This window comes from Megalopta genalis, chromosome 6 (assembly GCF_051020955.1).
Source record: "Megalopta genalis isolate 19385.01 chromosome 6, iyMegGena1_principal, whole genome shotgun sequence".
In the NCBI taxonomy this organism is placed as follows: domain Eukaryota; kingdom Metazoa; phylum Arthropoda; class Insecta; order Hymenoptera; family Halictidae; genus Megalopta; species Megalopta genalis.
The window spans coordinates 10,572,095-10,594,165 of record NC_135018.1 but is presented as its reverse complement, the minus strand read 5'-3'; the positions used below and the strand labels follow the sequence as shown (position 1 = coordinate 10,594,165).

Below are 22,071 nucleotides of genomic sequence, written 5' to 3'. Positions count from 1 at the left end.
ATCTTCGAATATACATAGAATCTTTCAATAGAGCTCGGATCTTGACAATGAGGGGCAACAATAGGATCAATTCAATGACAAACTCATTAATACTAATATGCATCAATTCGAGAGTGTTATTCTCTAAAGTGGGACACCGTCGTTTTTCAGATATTCTATTGACATGCTTGGCTGAAACTTCTTCAAGGACCTGCGTCGGTGACCTACGTGGGAAAATGAAGACACGGGGTGTCACCCTGAACTCGTCCCTTTTGATCTCTACACAAGGAACAATGTCTTTCACGAACTTCAGTATTTACTTAGTAGGGAATTGCACAATCGTATATGGCACCCGCCTTTTGTGCTTTGAGAGAGAGAGAGAGTCGCGCCTCACTCACCTTTTTAAGCTTTTATTTTCTGAACTTTTTTTTTGAACTTTTATTTCAGACTTTTCAAACTTTTATCGTGAACTTAATATATCAAATTGTGTTCTCTTATATTGTCAAATGGGTTCATTATTAAACGTAAGAAAATTCACGCCTATGATTGAATATAATACTGTCCACCATAATTGAAACTTCATTTCGGGTTTCACAGACCCAAAGAGAACAGCAGTGTTAGAAACATTGTCCGCTGTGATGTTCCAAAAAACGTCACCTAAGGTCACGCTACACCGCAACTAATTTCATCTAGGGGCGCATCGACACGCTGATGCTGAGATATGATAATGATATGATAGCCACGCTGGGGCTGCCTCATCCATTGAGCATAGTAGGACTCGCTAAAAAATTGCAGTAGGTATTCATCTCGAAAGTTTTTCGATGAAATATCCTTTAAAAAATTGTAGGAACTTCTATCAGCGCGTTCGTTCGCGCCGTTCAAGTTTGTATTTAGTTGATCACGTAATGCAATTTCACATATGCAATTAACCAAATGGTACTCGATACGGTGTAAAAGTCTTAATTGCCAATAGATTCGAACTGAACGAATTGGAATGAAAATTCGAACGAACATTGAATTATTCTGTGACAGGAAAATAAGTTAATTACATTTAGAAAAACAGATCTGCAATTAGTAAAGTCATTATAGAAGTGGTAGCAGAATTTGTACAGGCTGTTTTCGGTTTCCTGTTATAATTTTCTAATATTATAAAACAATGAATTATGAAATATTTTAGGACACGTGAATAAGTAGATAGAAGTAGACAACAAACAATCGATGACTTGACAAATTTAATTTGGTATTCTATAGCTACAAAATCTTTCAATTGCTCGCCCTGCATCAGAATTTTAACTCTTAAAATTCAACTTCGACCACAAGGTAATAAATTTTTTCTACACTTTTATGCACATGGTAATATTCACACGCATAATTACATTCGTCTCCCCTCTACGAAACAATATCGGGAAATAGAACCAAATTAACGGAAAAGTGGTACCTTACGCGTGCACTAAAGTATACACAATTTACTCGTAAATATCTACAATAGATAACAAACGTCAAAAGTTAAATAAGTAATTCCGTTTGAATTGAACCGAAGATAAGGGTTAGGAGCTCGGAGTATCAGATGACCATCATGGAAGACAGATATACCGGTCTCACGACAATTGAGGCGGGTTTTTGCAAGAAGTACTTAAATGCTATTTGATGTAATAACATTAAGTACCGTTTAGTGTAACGACACTCGAGAGCCATTAAATAAATTTCATAATTAGAATCAGGCGGGTATAATAATCAAGATACCTAATTGATTTCGTTCAGCGCGAATCGCAAACCTGTTCAATTTCTCCCGTTCGGTAACCTCGAAAACGTAAAAATCTCGCCGCGCGATCATTCGATCGCTCTAATCGAGTAGTCTTTCAAATCCGTCGAAACTATATAGAACCGAGTGTTACCACTTACTTTTAGCAATATTCTCCGGTGTGCTTGGCTTCACGGGCACGATCGTGATTTTCTTGCTTTCGAAGAAAGGCTTGACGCGCTCACAGTCTGGCGCGAAATCCGCCACGGCCCACGAGTCTTCGGCGGATCGTGTCGATCGAGACGACACGAAATCGGACCGGCTGCACAACAGTATCAGGATGGACACAGGTGCCAGGACCGCGTGACGATGTCTCCGCATTACTCTCATTTTGGTGAAATAACGTCGAACTTGGGGCCGGTTTGCGTGAACGGCGAGATGAATCGAAGGAAAAAGGGAAACCAAGAATAAACGAGCGGCAGCGATACCGGCAAGTTCCGTAAATCGTGATTGCTGGTTGAGAAGGGGGGGGGAAGAGAGGACGGAACACGAGCAGCAGCGAGACGATTCAATTCCACCTCCTCCTCCTTCGTCGTGTATTCGGCACGATCGTTCGAAGAGTCATCAACCGCCGGGACGAGACGCGGCTTCCTTCCCCTTTCCTCTTCGTTTCGCGAATCAGCCGCGCGCTGTCAAACGTCACGAGGATACAGATGACGGCGGGTGTTACTCGGTGATCTCGAGAAGCACGAGACGTGCATTTGATGCGATCACGGTGGACGGACAGACGAGACGACGACGGTTATAGTAATCACGACATGCACTGTCGAGACTCGAGACCGAGCGCAACACCGTGTTATGGCCCGCACACATGCACATCCGCCGACCACTCTCGGTACACCACAATAATAAGCACACACATGCACGCACGTTTGATCGCACGCAAGCAAGCATGCATGCATGCACCACGCGACACGCGTTCCACGAGTATCTCGATGCGACTGAACCTGACTAAACCGAGAGCGGCACCGCGCGTGTATTCGCGATTCGAGATTCGACCGACCGGCGCTCTCCCACTATTCGCCTATTCGCCAGCTATCCTATCCCCTCTACTGTCCAACCTCGCATTAGTTCGAATCCAACTGCTTATCCACCACACTGCGACTGCTTACCTTACCAAACAACGGAGCACGCTCGTTTTCCGCGAGCACGTCGTGTGTCGCCACTGATCACTGCCTTCTACACCTACAGTCTCAACCACAACCACTCATTTACTTAATGAGGAAGTATTATTTATAAAGATAGCTCGAAACCTGATTTTTAGATTAGCGAAACTCGAATCTGGAACCTTGTGAAATCTCGATCGAATCAAATTATTTATTGAATATAATTAGATAAATATATAAGTAATGTATTGGTAAAATGGTTCCAGTTTTGAGAACTCCAAACTTTTTGATTTTTGTATTATAATTGTGCAATATATGTATGCATAATTTCCTAAAACAGAATCGCACACTAAGCTTGATCCAGATCCGACTTAGTGGTGTCACTATTATCGAGAAGCTTTATAATCGTTAACATTATAGAATATCCAAAATGCACTTAATCCGTGAATGTATTATAAAAGATTCCTTAGGAGCTGTTATGGAAATATCAAATACGATATTACTAATAAAGTACGAAATTTATTCATCGAAATAGATAAAAATGTAGGAATACCGTCGAAAGCAGTATAACAAGTATTTTATGTACAGTCATTTGGATAAATAATTAAATAAATGTAATTTGAGTTCTTGTTTGATTCACTTGCCACACATTTAGGGCCTCGTATTCTTCGATACAGTCATTGACTTGATCAGGCTTGAATCCTTTGTTTGTGCACCGTTCTAAAATGTCTGATACTTTAACAGTTTTTTTGTCACCGGCTAATTCCTTAATGAGATGGAAAATTCGGTTCATTGGATTCTGATTTGTATTCGTCGACAGTATTTCAGAATAATTAATAGAATGTTTCGACATCTCGATCAATCTATTCGCCTCCATTACATCCGCCTTTTCAACAGTATTTGTTAATCTTAAACGCGCCAATGCAGTAGATAAACGCAATAAAGCCAGTAAGTTACGTGCAGAGGTGAATGTTCTGTCCTGACTATTGCGAGCCGCCCTTCTCATTTCCACATAGGATTCTAAAAATTATTATGTATAAATAATATCGTCAACGTTATCATATAAGCAATTATACTTACCAACTATATACTCTGTTAAATCTTCGGGGACAACAGGCTGCTTCGTTTTACACAAGTTGATGTACTTCCTGATTAAATTCATATCTAATGCTTGCGACTCCATGGGAGGCTGAATACAATGTTGATGAACATAAGTTATATGTTGAGCCATTCTGAAAAATATACCTTTGTTAAAATCAATATTTATACAAAAATTTAATTTCTTGTTCTTATCGAATCATTTAACTTTAGAATGTCCTGAAATGTAAATCATATGCAGTATCATTTACTAACTTTAAATCATTGCTACGATCAGCTCGATCCTGAATTAACCATAACAGATCAAACCGAGATAGTAAGGCAGCAGGTAACTGAATGTTCTGTTCAACTGTTCTTTTTGGATTGTATCTGCCATATGCAGGATTTGCCGCGGCTAATATAGAAACTCTTGCATTTAAACGAGCCGTAATTCCCGCTTTGGCAATAGATATTGTTTGTTGTTCCATCACTTCGTGGATAGCTGTACGATCTGCGTCTGCCATTTTATCAAATTCATCAATACAACAAACACCTTCGTCAGCTAATACCAAAGCCCCTCCTTCAAGCATCATTTGACCAGTTAAAGGATCTTTCATAACTGATGCAGTTAAGCCAACTCCCGAAGAACCTCTGCCAGTTGTATACTGAGATCGCGGCGCCAACCTTGTTATAAATGAAAGCAACTGAGATTTTGCAACTCCAGGATCACCCATTAAACAAATATTAATATTTCCTGTAAATAACAAACACATTGAAAAGAAACGAACAAAAAAGAAACACTGGTGCAACGTTAATTATAAATATATCTAAAACAACCTCTGATTTTAATGTCCTCTCGATGTTTATCCGTCCCACCAACGAGAAGTAATAACAGCGCTTTTTTAACATCTTCAAGCCCATAAATTTCCGGAGCTATGGAACGAGCCAATTTGCCATAAAAATCGTCTTCGATTAATAAAGACAATTCTTCGTCAGTCAATTCAGCAGTAGTATCATCAGCAGATTGCATATTAGTAAGGCAAACGATTTTCTAAACCATTCAAAGTTTACATGTTTACTTACAGTTATATAAAAAGCCATAACGAACAATATTGCAAATTATAAATACATACATGTGCATCTAGATAAGTTTCATTCAAAAGAGCAGCTCCAGCTCTAGCACTAAATCCTGATTTTATGATTGGTAGGAAAATACCTGTAATAAGTACATGATCTCCAGGTAAACACTTTCTTGTTGTTTCACCCCTGCAATACACTGTTAAAGTACGTGGAATATGACCCACAGGAACTTGATCACTCTATAATAATTGTTGCAATTATTATCAAATAATTAAATAATTAATAATTAATAATCGATTCAAAATTTACATGTTCTTGTATTTTTATTTCTTGAAATTTGACAAATTTTGATCCTCTTGTTTGCATTTCTAATACACCTCCAGATTTATTTATACGACAATCATCACTGGGACATATTCGTATTGGCATATATTTAAGAGATTGTACCTGAAAATGTCAGTTATAGTTAAAGTTTATTTAGTATTATAACATCAAGAGTTTTTAACTTCTTACTGGTTGGAATGTTTCAGCACCACATTGATCACATGTATATGTAGCAACAACAAGTAAAGGCATTACATCGCTAGATCTTGTTACTATACCTCGTACAGTAACTAGTTTTCCTATCTTATCTGCTTTAATGTCCCTCACAGAATATGCTTTCGCTGCATCAAAATCTTTGAAATATACTTCACTAAAATGGAGATAAAATAAAAATTAATGAAAATATTATGAATGATATACATACATGCACATTAGAATAAAATTAAATGATCAATAATAATATTACAAGCGTCTCATAAGTTCTGGTGCATATTTATTTCTTGAATCATGTTGTTCACCAAGATGTTTATTACGACTTTCCATCAATAATCTATGTTCGATATACACATCTAAAGCATCTTTTGGTGGTACAGATTTTGTTTTAAAGTCAGGCAACATTTCCTGAATGAGCTATGTACATATAAAAATACATATTTTAATTCGTAATCAAATGTTTATAATGTTCCAATAGGAAATATATACTCACATCCAAAAGTAAATTTACATATCTTCGAGTATTACTTGTTATTGATTCTGCTAATTCATCATCAAATTCATGAACATCATCTAACTCTATTGTAAGTTCCACTTGTTCACGATGAGCAATATTAGTGAGTTGCTGTTTATATTTGAATAATTTTTCACCAGTTGTCTTATCCATTACAATAAATTCCGTCAAGAAAGTTTTCAGTTGTTCTAATACAATAAAAAAATATTAAGCAATATATCACACACATTTAAATCTTAATAATAATATTACCAGCAGTTGAAATTCTTGATATTACAATGTCAAATAATACTTACCCCTAACTTTTGCATAATCCTTTGATATTTTTGATACCATTTTTATAATATTACTTGTAGAAGTACTCTAAAATTGAATTTCTTATTCCTCTCTTAAAACCCACTGTACAACAATATCAAAAGCGACTGTTATTACCAGTTATGAAGTTATTACATACACCTAAGTCTCATTTTCGGTCCTCGGTCGATGTGTTCTTCCCGCCTAAACCAAACCGGAAGTTTACAACACATCGATACGTAAATCGATAATTCTGTTGACTAAAATTCAAAAATCGAAAAATAAGTTCCAATTAACAATTGAATAGTTCGTCAAATTTTATCACTTAGAATATATAAGAATGTTAAAAGTATAATAAAGCAGAATCTTTAGTAAAAATTAGTATTAAAATGTATTATACATACCTTAGACTTTAGATGATACATACAAGATATCCCAAAATTATGTTACTTCCGAGGAATGAAGGATTTCTGAGGCCATTTGAAGTAATTTTTTCCTTAGTTTGTAAATTAGTTTAGTACATTTTTCCAAAGCCTTAGCGGCTTTGTTTACGAGTTATTAACGAAAAACAGTGACCAATGAGAGGTGAGCTCAACTGGTACAAGACGGCTGAGCCAATGAGCGGTCGAAGCCCAGTTCTGCTCATTGGCCGTTTTGTGCCAACTGATCACGTTTCTCATTGGTCACTGTTATTTATTAATAACTAGTAAACAATGCCATGGATTGTATTTACGCTAAGGAAAAAATTACTTCAAATGACTTCAGGAATCTCTCATTTCTCGGAAATAACATAATTTTGAGACACTCTATATATGGTCTGAAGTACAGATATGCATAAGAGAAATACTACATATTACACACATATAAATTTTACTTATTTAATTTAAATAATTTAAACTATATATATATATATATATCATACAATTTTAAATATTATTTACATATGTATGTATTATATACATGTGGAAATACTATACATATACTTACGTATGTACTTCATTACATGTATACATGATGACGGTATGCAACTTGTATATGTATGCACACATGCATGCCAATAGGAGGTTAAGATTTTAGGATTTACATCACATGGTTCAGTTAACTTTTCAAACAACATTAAATTAAGAAAATGGGAAAAGCGAAGAAAGTGAAAGTTTCCAGAGGTGAAACAAAACAACTAAAAATGGCATTGGGAGATCAAATGGAAGATGAAAAAACAGTAAAACCAAAAAATAGGCATAAAATCAGAATTCGAGATGATGAAGATGAAAAGGTTAGATGTTTATGATTTTACACAATGCAAAAAAATATTACATATGAATATTATTTTCACATTTTATTAAATAGAATAATAATTACTTTTGTATTTCAACTTAATATGTATAAGTCATAAATTAATTTTAATTTTACTCGTTAATATAATGTAATTATGTTTTATAGTTTGTGGATTCTTCTCTTACAAAGAAGATTTTGTCTCAAGCCAGGAAACAACAGATTGAAATAGAGGAAGAGTCTGGAATAGGAATGACAAAAAAATCAGTAAAGCAACCGACAGTAAAACTTGATCCAGAATTTAGCGATACAGAAGAAGAACTTAGTGATAACGAACATGATAATTCGAAGTTTTACGAAAACATTGTAATTAATGAAGAAGACGAGCGTGCTATACAAATGTTCATGTCTAAAGATGCTGCACCAATGAGAACATTAGCTGACATAATATTAGAAAAATTAACAGAAAAGAAAACAGAAATTGAAACTCAATTTTCAGAAGTAGATTCTATGCAAATGCAAGAGTTAGATCCACGAGTAAAATCAATGTATGAAGGTGTTCGAGATGTTTTAGTAAAATATCGCAGTGGAAAATTACCTAAAGCATTTAAAATTGTACCCACCTTAAGGAATTGGGAACAAATATTATATATTACAGATCCACCAAAGTGGTCAGCTGCAGCAATGTATCAAGCTACTAGAATATTTGCATCTAATCTTAAAGAAAAGATGGCACAAAGGTTTTATAATTTGGTATTGTTACCACGAATTAGAGATGACTTAGCAGAATATAAGAGATTAAACTTTCATCTATATCAAGCATTACGAAAGGCATTATTTAAACCTGCTGGTTTTATGAAAGGGATTTTACTTCCATTATTAGAATCTGGAACCTGTACATTAAGAGAAGCTGTTATTATTGGATCTGTAATTGCTAAGAATTCAATTCCAATTTTACATTCTTCTGCAGCAGTATTAAAGATTGCAGAAATGGATTACACAGGAGCAAATAGTATTTTTCTCAGAATATTTCTAGATAAAAAGTATGCACTTCCATACAGAGTCATAGATGGTCTAGTGTTTCATTTCTTGAGGTAACGCTAGTCTGTTTTCAGTTATATAATCATAGTTATTATTGTATTTTAATAATAAGTTTTTCTATAGGTTTAAGAGAGATCCCAGAGAATTACCAGTTTTATGGCATCAAGCATTACTAACATTTGTACAGCGTTATAAGAGTGATATCAGTTCGGAACAAAAAGAGGCTTTATTGGAATTATTAAAAAAGCAATCTCATCATTCAATCACCCCCGAAGTACGAAGAGAATTACAACATGCTAAATGTAGGGATTTAGAAATTACTGAATCTATACCAGAACCAATGGTTTGCTGAGAGTTTAACTTTATAAAAGTTTATATTATGAAATATGTAATTTATAATATTGTTTTATTAATCTTTAATAAAACAAAGATTCTCCTAACATACGTTTCCTAAAAAGGTTTATTAATCGCAAGTGTTTAGGATCCTTTCATAAATTAAAATTCTATATTCATAACATTTGTAAAAAGTTGTTTTATACAAATAAAATGTAATTAAAATAAACATATGAGTCTGTTACATTAACTTCAATCTGAATGAAAATCACTTTTCGTTCAAACATTGTATTTTTTCTTTATTTTATTTTAATAGTCTCCAAATTTTATGCTCCGAGTCAAAATTCAAATTTGAAAGAAAAGACCCAAAATTTACAACTTAAAAATTAATTTCTAATGACATTTTTTTTTTTTGTTAAGGATTTCGCAGAAACTGTTTTATCTTTCCACAAATGATTCAATTATAAATCTTGTTAAAATCACTTCTCTATAGTTTTATTTCCAATATTTTGTGTAGTTAAATAACATTTAGACTTAACACTAAATATACAAAAAATAACAGCCGTAATATTTAAAACTAGTTTGTGAAAAACAAACTGAGCCATTTATTTTTTAAGTGATATAAATCCGACTTCTGGAAAGTTAATAATTATAATAAATAATATAAAAATATAATGATGTCGGTCACAAATTGACGTGTAATAGTCAAAATATCTTTACAGTTTTATAACGGATTTATACCACTTTTACAGCAAACAGCACTTATAAAGAATAAACAGTACGATTTTAATGTCAAGGGACATATTAGTGAATTAACATATATGCTTAAGTATTCCCACATCTTTATAAATTACAATATATTTTATCTATAAGTAAAATTTAAACACAATCATTATTTAAAATAAATGCCTTCGATATTTAAACATAGAAAAATTGCAATATAAAAGTGTCTACAAATAAAGTATAAAAAGATCGTTTTTCTATTATTTAAACAGCAATTAAAAATATGTCTAGGTTATAACAAAGTATTTTGACTCTATTCTTGGATAACAATTATTACAGATCCCTATGATAAATCATATATACACATTACAGTACACAAAATTTTAAATTTGTAATGTTTACTTTTTACAGTTGTTTATATATTTTATTTCTTTTTAAAGAAATTGGTAATACTTTTAGATCCAGCTGCTGCCTTTTGCCTGGCTAACTCCTTTTTACCGATAGTGGGTTTTTGGATCTATAATTATTAAATTATTAAAACAAACATATATGTGGTATGAATAAATATTCATACTTACTAAGGAAATTACCTTTTCTGGTTTGGATAGATCAGCTGCTTTCGGTTTTAATATTGATTCATTTTCTGTTGTATCTTTCTTCGACCTTTTTTCTTCGCTATCATGAGGACTGCTTAACTTTCGCTTCTTATTTTCTGTTTCATCTGATATATTTAAGTGCTGCGCTAATTTTTTAGATAAGTCTTCTGAGAGATACTCCGACACAATACCATGAGCATACCTTAAATATTCTAAAAAAAATAATTAACACACATATTAGTTATAATTACATTCAATATTTATTAGACAATTAATATAGTTTGAAACATATGAAATGTTAATTGTTACTTACCTGCTTCTGAAGCACTTTCAAGTTTAATACTTTTAACATAAGTAGCACTAATAGCACCTTGTGATACATGAATACCTTTTTGTTTTAATACATCAATTACTCTTTCCACCTTCTTCTGTAGCCAAGTTAATGTCTTTTCTTCATTAAACTTGTAAGCTTGCAATGATTCATCTCCTTTGCGATCAGCAACTAATGATAATTTTAAGTTCTGACACTGAGACAGACGAGATGTCTCTGGAAAATCTTCGTCCCATAGACATTGATCAAACGGTTGCGCTTGTTGAGTCTACAAGTATGAAATTGAAAATAAATTAATACTCAAGGTTGCTATGTGCAAAATTAGTTGTTCATTGTAACTTTGTAGTCAAATGTGTGGTCCGTTAAAAATTAATTATGAACTTACCTTGCGTAAATATGGCAATACTAAAAATATTGGATCAATAGGGGTGGACAAATGCATTTTTCCATCGGACTTTACATTATCATCAATAAACCATGATCTCTTGTTCTCATCAAATGTTAAAACTTCTTGCACTGTTGTATTGCCTGGACTAAACACGAACATAGCAGGTTGGTTTGTAGCTGGATGCCTCAATTTAATCACATCAGGTATGCCTCCATCTGTATTACTCAAACCATCACCTATAACATTTTCAATAAATTTATTGAAAGGAAATACATTAAATACACTTAAACAAGCAAAATTAATCATAACTCTTAAAGAAGTCTTAGAAAACACCGGTAAATATGTGAATAATACGACAAGCACATAACACAAAAATTCGAAAGCACAAATGATTGTTATTAACTTAAACACCTTTCATAAGGAAAACCCATGTATTTGTTCCTGGATATGAGTTAGTTGTTTTGACGCACTTTTTTGGTGATGCTTTGGTACGCGGCATATTTACGCGCGTTTTACACGATCGATAATACGTTAGGTTATTTACTTATCTATACAATTTTCACCATGTATTAATACGTATATATAAAACAAATTTAGAAATCAGCCATTTTTGGTAAAAGAACCAGCGTTTAATTCTTTATTACACGTTAATCTTAATATATCAGGCTGTATATCTTTTTTGTTAAAGAAACACGTTAAACGCGACATGCCGCCAGTGTTGTGGAGGATAACATTTGAAATCTCGATGTGTGGTCGAATGTCAGTGAATGGTCGATGATCGGAGAATTGGGCCGAGAAGAGGCGTTGCCGCGCTAACGAGCCATCTTTTGAAAAAGAAAAATGTACCAAAATCGTGCTCTGGCGAGAAAGATTTAAACTACAATGCTTATAACTTCTATCGATAAAAACATATGTATTCAATTTTTTTAATATCTTCATCACGCGCGGGATATCTTCTACATGTACTTTGTTGACGAACCTTACGAATTATATACATATTAAAATGCGATCACGAAAAATATTTTTTAAATCTTTTTCTCTGTTGTTCTTAAAACGTGCGTACAATGTAAACTATGTTTTTTTACTTGATGTTATCTACCTATATTGATTATTAATAATAAATACATTAGAAACAAATTTACAATTAGTATTAATATTAGTATGTACAATTATTAACAATCTTTTGAAAGATTTTTATAATTGTCATATGAACGGTGCAGTATGTAAGGATAATTATATAATTAAAATATTTAATGATTATTTCTTATAAGCATCACCGGATAGTGAAGCATATACATACATATATCCATACTTACTGTGACTGGATTACAGTATCTAAACTTATATGTACATATATAGCATATAACGTACATATGCAATTTTGAGTGCAGTGATTGCATGATTGCTTTCATTTTAATATTCCAACATCTTAATGTTCTAATAGTTCAATATTTCAAGAGGAATTAAGGGCAATGCATAAAATGCATATGTGTTCATTACAAAGGTAGAGTTATTTAATTATAAAAGTACAAATGTGAAATCATAGACGAAACACAAGAATAGATCTAACACCTTACGAACTTTCATGGTCTAAAGTTCGCTGTTTTACCGAACTAGTATTTTAAACTGTTGCACAGACTTGGGATCCGTACAGATATTGCATGCAATGCTTTTTTTGTCTTAGGGTCTGAATTACCGACTCTGTAGAAAATGCTATGGTACGATAGAAAGTAAAGGATATAAATTATAGTAGAATGGTTTATGATTATATAAGAAGATAATGTTACAAAACGGTCTACAATTTATACCACATGTATATATAAGCATTATTAATTTTAAGAAAAAAATGTTGTATTTCTTTATTTTTGTTCCACTTTAAGCCAAAGAGTATGTTATGTTATGTTGTGTTGAAAAACTATAAAATAGTATTTGTATACAGAGAGAAAACGAAGTAGTGAGATTGTAGTAAGAATGATATGTTGAAAGGATAAGACTGTCCCTTTAAATAAAGCAAACCTGAACTTGAACTTGGTACGACAGCGGACTCTACCTAAATGGAACGGTCAACTAGTGAACTATATCTAACTGCACACAGAAAAGTATGTGCCTGAGATGGCTAAATTTACAGCGTTGCCAGCTTTTAAAAGTACATTGTTGCCGCGTTATATCCTTACGAAAACTATTGATGCTTGCGCGAAAGCGTTCAAGCGATTTCTTCCCTGCTTTACTGACGGTACAGACTTGAGATCCATACGGATCCTGAAGGCGTATCCCTCGTGGCCTCGATGTTGCCTGCAGTTTTGCTACGGTGTACAATATAACAATGTCTCTATTAGTATTGAAAGATGTTATTACAAAATGAAAGATACATACAAATACATATTAAATTTAAAATATTGTGAACTGTTATATTTGCCAAGGCCTAAAAAGAATGCTGCCATTATAAAGCTTATAAATTTATTAACGTCGTAAATATATCCATCTGCAAGAAAAAATGTATAGCACTATTGCTATATATGTACCATCACTAATTACATAATTAGTAGAAATGTAAACTATATCGTATTTCTGTAGTACATGTTTCATAAATACTATTTCTATCATTTAAATATTCGCGCTGTACACGTTTATTGCCACCAAACAATTAGAGGGCTCGTCTCTTAGTAAATTTTTGGGTTACTGTTTTGACTGCCATCTGAAGTAGCTGCAAACTTGGACGAACTAAAATTCAATATGGCGGTTTAAAAGCGGTAATTCAAATTGTGAATTCTAAAGCCAGGGTAGTCACGTAACATTATGGATTCAGCAGGTCGATATCAGCTGTACAGATTTTGTTATATGTATAAATGGTATTATCTAGAGATGTGTAGCTGTTGTTTTCTATTAGGAATGAAAAAGAAACTTAATTCAAATAAAAATATTCTCTAGATCGAGAAATGTATTTTCTTATAATTTTCTTATAACTTCTGAACCATTGGAGGTATTGCAATGAAATTTTCACTAAGAATATTTAAAAATTCATTCTTAACTTTAGGTAATTAAATATTTTTTGCATTTGTTAAGCAATAATTTTTAATTAATTTTGATTAGTATTTTTGATAAATATGGAAAATAAACCTTGAAAACAGTTTTTGATTTAATTGTCAAAATTTTATTAAAGTATGGAAAAACATGATTTTCGCGGATGTTTATACGTACTTGGTACATGTCTAACATCTACGTAAAAGTGGATTACTTAATATTTATGCTTTGAAAGTTTTTCTTTATCGCAAGTTGTGTTAATTAATTTTGTTATAATAGGTAGTAAAACCGAGAAGAGAGTACTAGAAGGTTTCATTAGGAGAAGAAATTCTTACACAGCGCTATCAAATCTATAGGTGATGCTGATCATACACTGTAGTGCTGGACAGAGAGTAAAGTTTCCTTTAGCAGAAACATACTTGTTAAAAACAATAAATCCTGTTCATTTGTAGAATATTAATTTCAGGTTTTAACATCTATAATTGTATGACTTGCCTTAACAGAGACATTCTATAAAGATCGCAGAATTCTTGTCCTGGATGAATCAACAACAAATTTGGATCAAGAAAATGCAGATGATTTGGCAAATGCATTAGCCATGTATGTAGTAATCATTAGTACTAACATCAGTTTAATTGAATACATAAATCTTAAATGTTGTGTTACATTACAGAGTTGTCAAATTGCGATCACAATATTGAAAGAATTTTCAACTGGTTGTAATCAGTCATGATGAAAAGTGAAAATTAAGCTGAATCAAGTGAAAATAGAGGCTTCTATTAACTATTCAGAAAAATAAGTATGTATATGATAATTATTTATTAATACAAATATCATTTTAAACGTATTGTATGATTATAATTTTATGAATTCTGCAGTGGATACTCATCAATTAGATACTGTCAAGTGGAAAGCCAGAATTTGGAAGCGAATGATGTAGTAGTAGATGATGAAGTAGTGAACATTTAGCACAATTATGAAATAAAGCAGAGGGAAATTTACATAAAAAATTATATACTGATAGTTTACATAAAAGAAAAAGATCTATTAGGGAAACTGACAGCGAGGATCACACTGAAGCTAAAACCTCGAAGAATATTCTCTTAATATATAAGATCTGTACTCTATCTCATTCGATGCTATAAATTAATTAAAAGCAAACATTACTTATCAAAAAGGATTGTAACACACAATCTAGTTGTTTAAAGCAACAGAATTAACATTCAAGTAATTCCTCAAAGTCCAAAATTAAAAAGTAATTCTTTATTTCTTTTAGCGCACAGAACTTTTTGCTTTAATTTGCTATATAATTTCAGAAAATTTTATGTCTTGTAATTACAATAATTTATATACATAAGAAGTGTATGTACTTCATTTACAGTATTTACAATTCTTGTTAAACTTAAAAAACATAAGCATAAATATGTAATGTTCCTATTATTGAACGTTATAAGACAAAAATAAATTAATTTTCTTATAAATTAATTGTGAGTCCATATGTGACAGACGAGGAGCATTTGTCATTCTGAACATCCTCAATCTGTTATAATATATTTCGCCGACTTCTGCTACTGATAAAACAATATAATCAGCAATATGGATTGAAGGCTGATCTATTGGACGAAGTAATTTTCTCTTCAATGTTCTCTCATCGCATTTTTTTATGACGCTTTTTATTACGACTTCTTCTTCACTGTTCAATTCCAGTTTTTCGAATTAAGTAAACTATATAATAGTAAAATATGTTAATGGATCTATTGGCAATTTCTTTAATGGAACGTTGTTATATCAATAAAATAATTTATTTATTCTATATATTACAATACATTAATAAGCATTTCTTCTTACCACTATTATTTAACTCTTATACCATTGATTTTAAATTAGATTGTATATAAAATTATAAAAAAAGCGAAATATTTGAAGAGCATATTATTATAAATTATTAAATAATGTACAGTTTGTAGGATTTAAAATAATTTTAGAGATTACATTGAAATAATAATTACAGTTTTACTAAATGATATTGAATGTATTCTATAATATGTGTAACAATATATCGAAACAATAATTAGTGTGAAACATTTGTTGTTACGATACTTACAGCAGTATTTATGTAAGAGTATTTACATAAGAAATTAAAAGCATTTACGTGTCTTTATACAGTAAAATATTAAAGGCAAATAATACTACTCTTAATTGATAATGTTTTCTCTACTTCATGGAATTTTTGAAATATTTATTTGCGAGTGTACTATTAGGTTGTTCAATAAGTCATTGCGATTGTCTCTATTGCCATTTATGGAATTGAATATTACATTCAATAAAAATTCTAAATGTGTTGTATATCAACTATAAAATGCTTCTCAGGAAATATTTTATGAAATTACTTTTATAATTAACTGTGCTGAATTGAAGAATTATTCATAGAAACTATTCATTTCTATATTATATTTTTTTAAGTAGCTATAGATTTATTCCTTTTTTTCAATTGTTGCTCCTTATGTTCATAATTAATATTTTCATTTAAATGTTTCCTTTTCCTTGGTGGTTTTTCACTGTATTTAAATAGTTGTATACCATTATTATTTTTATTGTTAATACTAGATGAGTTCAATGAAACGCAAAGTTTTGTCGAAGCTTCACGCTGTGGTTCATCTGACACAGACATATTTGTATGTGTATTTCTACATAACTGTGATTCTTGAAGCATGGAACATTTATTTTCTACTGATTCATTGTATTTTGTATCTTTATATTTTATGTCTTTGGTATTTATAGATAGTTTTTGTTCATCGACCATAAATTTATTCAGAATTGGTGTTGGTATAGGAACAGGAATTGGTATAGGTATGGGCACAGGAATAGGATATGGCACAAGAACAGTAACAGGTGGCAGATGGTTAGAAGTTAATGTATGAATAGATGACTCAGCTTGACTAGATTGTATGGAGGGTGATCTTCTTGTAGAAGTATTAATTTGTTTTTTATGTGTTGCCCGATTGAATTTGTTTGTAAGATATTTAGGCGGCAATGGCGTGTCATGCTCTATTTTAGATACAGATGCATTTGTAAACGGGCGCGGTGAACTTATATTTTCCGATGTAGTGTCTTTTTTCTCTTCTTGTAAAACTCTTATGTCTTTTACATGTATATTGTTGTGTCCATGAGTATGTGAATCACAATTAATAACATTTATCAAGTTACAGTTCTCTGTCAAATTATTACAATTCAAAGTATTTTGCCGAGAACAATTTACAATGTAATGATTTTGATTATTTAGACAATGACAGAATCTGTTGTCTTCATTTACAAAACATTGTTTTTTATCTTGTTCATTAATATCATTTTCGTTGATTTCAGTATGAACATTCTTTTTGTTTCCGTTATAGTTACCAGCTTTGGAACATAATTCGATGTAAAATGAATCTCTCTTTCTTATCATTTTTCTAGAAGCTTCTATTGATTTTTCGGTTTCATTCTCTTCATTTTCTTCTGATTTGTCATGCGAAGATAAATTAGAGACCGCATGTTCATTTGCTGCAAATGTATTCTCCGTGGAACTACTACCTATCGGCGATTGACAATTTCGAAACCAAAGCTCTGGTGTTATTAAATTATCTTTTTCTGTATCATGACAAGAAACAGTGTTTAAACCATGAAGCATTAAGTGCGTTTGTGTTTCATGGCAAAAGATATTCATCTTGTATTGATTTAAACACTTATCGCTGCAAAATTGAAGTTGACTTTCACCGTCCTAAAAATCGTGCAATTAGTTGAAAACTGAACACCGTTTACGACACAATTGTCAAAAATAATTGTCTTACTCGACATACTTGAAAGTCAACATAGCTAATTGGATTCTTTATGTGCCTACACCAATTACAAGTTTTCGTACGCTTAAAAACGGCTTTTTTACCAGCTGCGGAACAAGCCTCGCTGCAAAAATGTCCCAAAGCGTTTATCGAATTGCAAGAAAGCGAATTCGTTCTTCCTGATTTACATGTTTCAGTAATTCGACCGCACCAAGAGCAAAATGCGTCACCTGTAAGACATACGAGAATATTAAAAGCAACCGTACGTTATTAATCCTGTACAATCTAATTGTTTTTCTTTACCTGAGCAAATGGAACTTGAGAAGTTATTATATGAGACACTATTTGTATAATCGACTGCCTCTTTTTTGAGTGATAATGGAGTTGATGGTATTTGTTCGCTTGCAGCTGTTAAATTGTTTGCAGAATATTGTAGAGATACATTGGAACCGTTACTGGGTGAATCGGTGGTAATAAGCGGTAGTGGTGACTTTGGTTTCTCTTTATTTGAAATGAAGTTTGACTTCATTTGTAGCATTTGATTATTTTTTGCACGAGATGAAGACGAAAAATGATCTAAATTTAAACTTCTTGTACAATCGCTATCCACTTTGTTATAACCATACCATCCCAGCAACTCACTCATTGTAATCGCTGCATATTCCTAAGATGACATGCAATAAAAAATATATTACACGTAATTGTTTAATAGAATAATTAAATCGTTTTTTTCTTTCCTTGTAATGTATGAAATAAACGATAAAATACTGATTCAATTATACCACGTTATATAATCGTAGTGTATAATTTATTTTAAAGTAACAATAGATATAAAATTGCGATATTAAAATTATTAATTGCACCCCTTTCATCATGTTCTTTTTAGGATTATAAAAATGTCAATAGTGCGCGTGTAAAAGGAAAAAATATTTCTAATACTTTCAACATCGTTTTTCCGCTATCATATGTTTTTTATTTCAATTATTCATTTTTCTTTTACAACAGTATATTTAGCAAAGTCTTATGAATTGTTACTAACAAATATAAATATAAATAAATTCATTTGTAACATTCATACGTATTCATTATAATAAAGAATGATACCGTAGAGAAGAGTAGTAGTAGAGTAAGAGAGAGTAGTAAGTGTAATGTTGTCTATTATGATTCTAATTAAATCAAGCGGGAAAGAGTAATTTGAAACTCGTTGCTCCTATTATTACATCGTATGTACACGTTGTAGAGAATTTCATGAAATTTAGTATACATATGTATTATTTATAAAAGAGATTCTTAAAAATTTCATAATAATATAAAAGTTCTTTATTTTTTTGAATTTTTAATGTCAGTTATATCGACGTTTACAAAAGTTGATTTACGTAAAAATTTCTTTGCAAACTTTAAAGTAAGTGTAAAGTAGGAATGCTTTTTATTTCAGCCCATTTCAAATTTTATACATTTATAGAATATACAAATAAATAGAATAAAATAAACTTTCTAATTAATTTCATAAATCTATCTACACGGTCGATTGATCAATATTTTTCGTACTAAATAATTTCTTTTTAATTCGATGTTAATGATTATTGCATTGTTAGAAAATGTAAAAGTTTAAATAATATAATATATTTATGATTATGCGTTGCTTTCGTCGTCGATAATTTTATATCAACCATAATTACATTTTATGATATACATGAACAAATATTTTCGACGGAAAATGATAACAAATGCAATTGGATAGCCGCGTCAATTACAGTGGAATATGGTAAAATGGATTAAATTACATTTTAATGGTATAAAGGTTATATGTTGCTCTTATGTTACTCGTATGGAAATACTTAATTGTATTTTTTATGCTTATCATTAATTAATGCTTTTTTTCTTATACGTTTTCGTTTTATGTATAATTAAAATGAACGGAACATAAACATTATTTGCTCAATCCATACAGTAAATATAAATTAAATTAATTCATTTGTAGAGTATGAAAGATCGTAGAGAATACATAACGTACAATAATTGGTATCATTTTTGTACGGATATAAAATTACAACGAGACGCACGATTAATTACTGTTTATGATCCTTAATTGGAAACAGTTCACTGTTAGAAACAGATAATTGTACATTAATTTGTATCTATAATTGAAATGTTAATTACGGATTTCATTCAAATCAATATAGAAGTGTGTCATTGAAGTTCGTTATTAATGTTAATGTTCTGCAATTATGAAGGGTGCAATTATTTTTATATAAATAAATTAAAAATGAGAAACTATTTTCCATTTTACGAATTAGTAAAATATAAATATTATTAATTATTTAAAACATAGTTAAAAACGATTTTTTTTATTGTATATATATATATATATATATATATATTATACTAGATAGTATATATATTAGTATAGTATACTAGTATATATATATATATATATATATATATATATATATATATATATATATATATATATATATATATTATACTAGATAGTATATATATTAGTATAGTATACTAGTATATATATTATATATATATATTACCTGAATTTCAACAGTAGCTTGTTCCTCTTTAATCTTAATTGGTGTAGAAATCTTTCCGTGTGAATGCTTTTCGCCATGATCCTCTGACAACTTTGAAATTATTTTTTCCGTGTTTTCTTTAAACTTCTTTGTAAATGATTTGACCGGTCTATTGTCCATTACGAGATTTCACGCGCGAATTCCAAATTAACCTTCGGTAAAACCTCAAATAAATTAATTTTATCATTCGCACAAGAAGTTGAAGTAAATTAACGGTAGTTAAAATACCGGTAGTTAAATTTGAAATAAATAGTATTTATCCTATTGACTGTGAAGCACATACACTGTATACTAATTTCACTTCATTTTAATTCCGATCTAAATTATATGAATGATTATTATTAGTAAGCTAGAAATTGTATGCATATCTGGCACATGTGAATTTATAAATAAAAATAAACAATAAAATCCTCTGTAACGCGTAGTGAAATTGTCATTTTATTTTTAATTCAATAAAAATTTCAATGATAGGAATAAATTTCCGGTACAATCCGGATTTTAAAAAAATTAGTAATTACACATATAGATTTGTAATAAACTACCGCCGTTTCATAATGGTTCTTCAAAAATCTATAAAATAGGAACATATTCTGACGAATTTATATTACGAAATGTATTACGTGTACTGTTGTTGCAATTTGCAATTCGAGCAGTAGGAAGGAATAATAAAAATGCTTCGAATAAGCTTTTCCACTTGAAATAGGTATAAATATTCGAGTAGGTAATACTGAACCATCAAGCTATGCCTAATCAAATTTCACAGATATTTTTAGGCTACTAAGGTAACACAACTTGTGTGAAAATAGATCACATAAATAACTCTGTCTAGTATCTCCTCCTTCTCACCAATATAACAAGAAAATTTGTTATTTTTTTTTTAAATAGAATTTCACTATCCGAACAATCACTCAACGATCAATAACGCATCAATCCGTCGTTGATGCATCAAATAAATCGTAGAAATCGTATTCTTTTCGTTGGTTTAATATTTAAATAGTTTATTTTTCGGTGAATAAAACTCACGTCACTGGATGAACGAAAAGTACACTGAAAGTTCTAAATGGATCTTTAGGAGTGCGCTTTTGGTTCGTGAATCACATGGTGTGATTTTCTCACGTACTTCGAAGTATTTCTTTTCGAATTTCAAATGATTTTTCGAATGCAGATTCGATCTCGATGCGCGGGAGAAAAAGAGGAAGCAATCTGCCTTTTGCTTGGACACTTCTTTCAACGTTCAGGATGACTGGTAACGCCAACTTTTTCCGAGGGCTTAAAGACGGATTCCCGAGGAAGACTGGCGGTAGGTTCACGGTATAAAAATATCTGAGTTTGCTACGTTTCAAACTGTTCGCGTTCGTCTAAAGTCGGAGCTGATAAAAACTGACATGTTACACCTACGAGCGCTGAAAGTAGACTAAACGTGAATTCCCGCGGCTTGCAAAAGAGAGTTGTTCTCCAGATAATACTTCAAAATTTTTGTAATCACGAAATTAAAGATACTGCGCGATGAAGTTAAATGTAATCGAAATTAATGAATATTTTTATTTTTGATCAATATTTCAATTGATGTAAAGAGATCTG

General features: G+C 31.3%; 5 protein-coding genes and 1 long non-coding RNA gene across 11 annotated transcripts in view; 2 read left to right on the top strand and 4 right to left on the bottom strand.

Annotated features, from left to right (window-relative positions):
- Positions 1 to 2,754, bottom strand: part of dally (division abnormally delayed protein) — a 219,796-nt gene extending 217,042 nt beyond the window's left edge. Inside the window, exon 1 of the mRNA XM_033482407.2 lies at positions 1,882 to 2,754. Coding sequence (XP_033338298.1) covers positions 1,882 to 2,110 — 229 coding nt within the window. The 5' untranslated portion in view covers positions 2,111 to 2,754. The remainder of the gene's footprint in view (positions 1 to 1,881) is intronic.
- A 631-nt stretch (positions 2,755 to 3,385) lies between these two features.
- Mcm7 (minichromosome maintenance 7) lies at positions 3,386 to 6,602 on the bottom strand. The gene is made up of 10 exons (XM_033482418.2): positions 6,391 to 6,602; positions 6,074 to 6,282; positions 5,834 to 5,997; positions 5,557 to 5,737; positions 5,353 to 5,490; positions 5,097 to 5,282; positions 4,801 to 5,014; positions 4,240 to 4,717; positions 3,967 to 4,118; positions 3,386 to 3,906 (listed from the first exon to the last, which is right to left on the bottom strand). Exons 1-10 carry the CDS (start codon positions 6,428 to 6,430, stop codon positions 3,491 to 3,493), a joined length of 2,178 nt encoding a protein of 725 aa, XP_033338309.1. The 5' UTR covers positions 6,431 to 6,602; the 3' UTR covers positions 3,386 to 3,490.
- An 830-nt stretch (positions 6,603 to 7,432) lies between these two features.
- bys (Bystin) lies at positions 7,433 to 9,263 on the top strand. Its single transcript, XM_033482419.2, has 3 exons — positions 7,433 to 7,661; positions 7,829 to 8,754; positions 8,825 to 9,263. Exons 1-3 carry the CDS (start codon positions 7,518 to 7,520, stop codon positions 9,051 to 9,053), a joined length of 1,299 nt encoding a protein of 432 aa, XP_033338310.2. The 5' UTR covers positions 7,433 to 7,517; the 3' UTR covers positions 9,054 to 9,263.
- Positions 9,264 to 9,502: 239 nt separating this feature from the next.
- LOC117227298 (ribonuclease H2 subunit B) lies at positions 9,503 to 13,172 on the bottom strand. Of its 2 annotated transcripts, none has more exons than XM_033482421.2 (5): positions 13,089 to 13,172; positions 11,070 to 11,308; positions 10,667 to 10,952; positions 10,348 to 10,565; positions 9,503 to 10,274 (listed from the first exon to the last, which is right to left on the bottom strand). In XM_033482421.2, exons 2-5 carry the CDS (start codon positions 11,229 to 11,231, stop codon positions 10,182 to 10,184), a joined length of 759 nt encoding a protein of 252 aa, XP_033338312.1. In that variant the 5' UTR covers positions 11,232 to 11,308; positions 13,089 to 13,172; the 3' UTR covers positions 9,503 to 10,181. The 2 variants fall into 2 exon arrangements, with proteins under 2 accessions (XP_033338312.1, XP_033338311.1); XM_033482420.2 differs by lacking the exon at positions 13,089 to 13,172 and adding an exon at positions 11,484 to 12,008.
- A 570-nt stretch (positions 13,173 to 13,742) lies between these two features.
- On the top strand, positions 13,743 to 15,578 carry LOC117227283 (uncharacterized). Of its 2 annotated transcripts, none has more exons than XR_013033776.1 (5): positions 13,743 to 14,052; positions 14,373 to 14,485; positions 14,560 to 14,693; positions 14,767 to 14,892; positions 14,972 to 15,578. It is a non-coding gene; the product is annotated as an uncharacterized LOC117227283 (long non-coding RNA). The 2 variants fall into 2 exon arrangements; XR_013033775.1 differs by having other exon boundaries at positions 13,745 to 14,106.
- Positions 15,579 to 16,092: 514 nt separating this feature from the next.
- Positions 16,093 to 21,980, bottom strand: Sobp (Sine oculis-binding protein). 4 transcript variants are annotated; one of them, XM_076523326.1, is made up of 5 exons: positions 21,514 to 21,980; positions 20,452 to 20,808; positions 18,212 to 18,572; positions 17,930 to 18,138; positions 16,093 to 17,850 (listed from the first exon to the last, which is right to left on the bottom strand). In XM_076523326.1, exons 2-5 carry the CDS (start codon positions 20,608 to 20,610, stop codon positions 16,552 to 16,554), a joined length of 2,028 nt encoding a protein of 675 aa, XP_076379441.1. In that variant the 5' UTR covers positions 20,611 to 20,808; positions 21,514 to 21,980; the 3' UTR covers positions 16,093 to 16,551. The 4 variants fall into 4 exon arrangements, with proteins under 4 accessions (XP_076379441.1, XP_076379442.1, XP_076379443.1 ...); XM_076523327.1 differs by having other exon boundaries at positions 20,452 to 20,654; XM_076523328.1 differs by having other exon boundaries at positions 20,452 to 20,642; positions 21,611 to 21,980.
- Between the last annotated feature and the right edge of the window lie 91 nt (positions 21,981 to 22,071).

Coding starts and splice junctions, on each gene's coding strand:
- LOC117227298 (XM_033482420.2), bottom strand. CDS start 11,571: ATGCCGCGTACCAAAGCATCACCAAAAAAGTGCGTCAAAACAACTAAC. Junction 11,309..11,483: donor ATGGGTTTTCCTTATGAAAG/GTGTTTAAGTTA, acceptor AAAATGTTATAG/GTGATGGTTTGAGTAATACA. Junction 10,275..10,347: donor ATCTATCCAAACCAGAAAAG/GTAATTTCCTTA, acceptor TAATAATTATAG/ATCCAAAAACCCACTATCGG.
- Mcm7 (XM_033482418.2), bottom strand. CDS start 6,430: ATGGTATCAAAAATATCAAAGGATTATGCAAAAGTTAGGG. Junction 5,998..6,073: donor ATGTAAATTTACTTTTGGAT/GTGAGTATATAT, acceptor ATATGTACATAG/CTCATTCAGGAAATGTTGCC. Junction 5,491..5,556: donor GTGCTGAAACATTCCAACCA/GTAAGAAGTTAA, acceptor TGACATTTTCAG/GTACAATCTCTTAAATATAT.
- bys (XM_033482419.2), top strand. CDS start 7,518: ATGGGAAAAGCGAAGAAAGTGAAAGTTTCCAGAGGTGAAACAAAACAA. Junction 7,662..7,828: donor GAGATGATGAAGATGAAAAG/GTTAGATGTTTA, acceptor TATGTTTTATAG/TTTGTGGATTCTTCTCTTAC. Junction 8,755..8,824: donor CTAGTGTTTCATTTCTTGAG/GTAACGCTAGTC, acceptor GTTTTTCTATAG/GTTTAAGAGAGATCCCAGAG.
- Sobp (XM_076523326.1), bottom strand. CDS start 20,610: ATGGACAATAGACCGGTCAAATCATTTACAAAGAAGTTTAAAGAAAAC. Junction 18,139..18,211: donor CTCAAGTTCCATTTGCTCAG/GTAAAGAAAAAC, acceptor TATGTCTTACAG/GTGACGCATTTTGCTCTTGG. Junction 17,851..17,929: donor TTAGCTATGTTGACTTTCAA/GTATGTCGAGTA, acceptor CACGATTTTTAG/GACGGTGAAAGTCAACTTCA.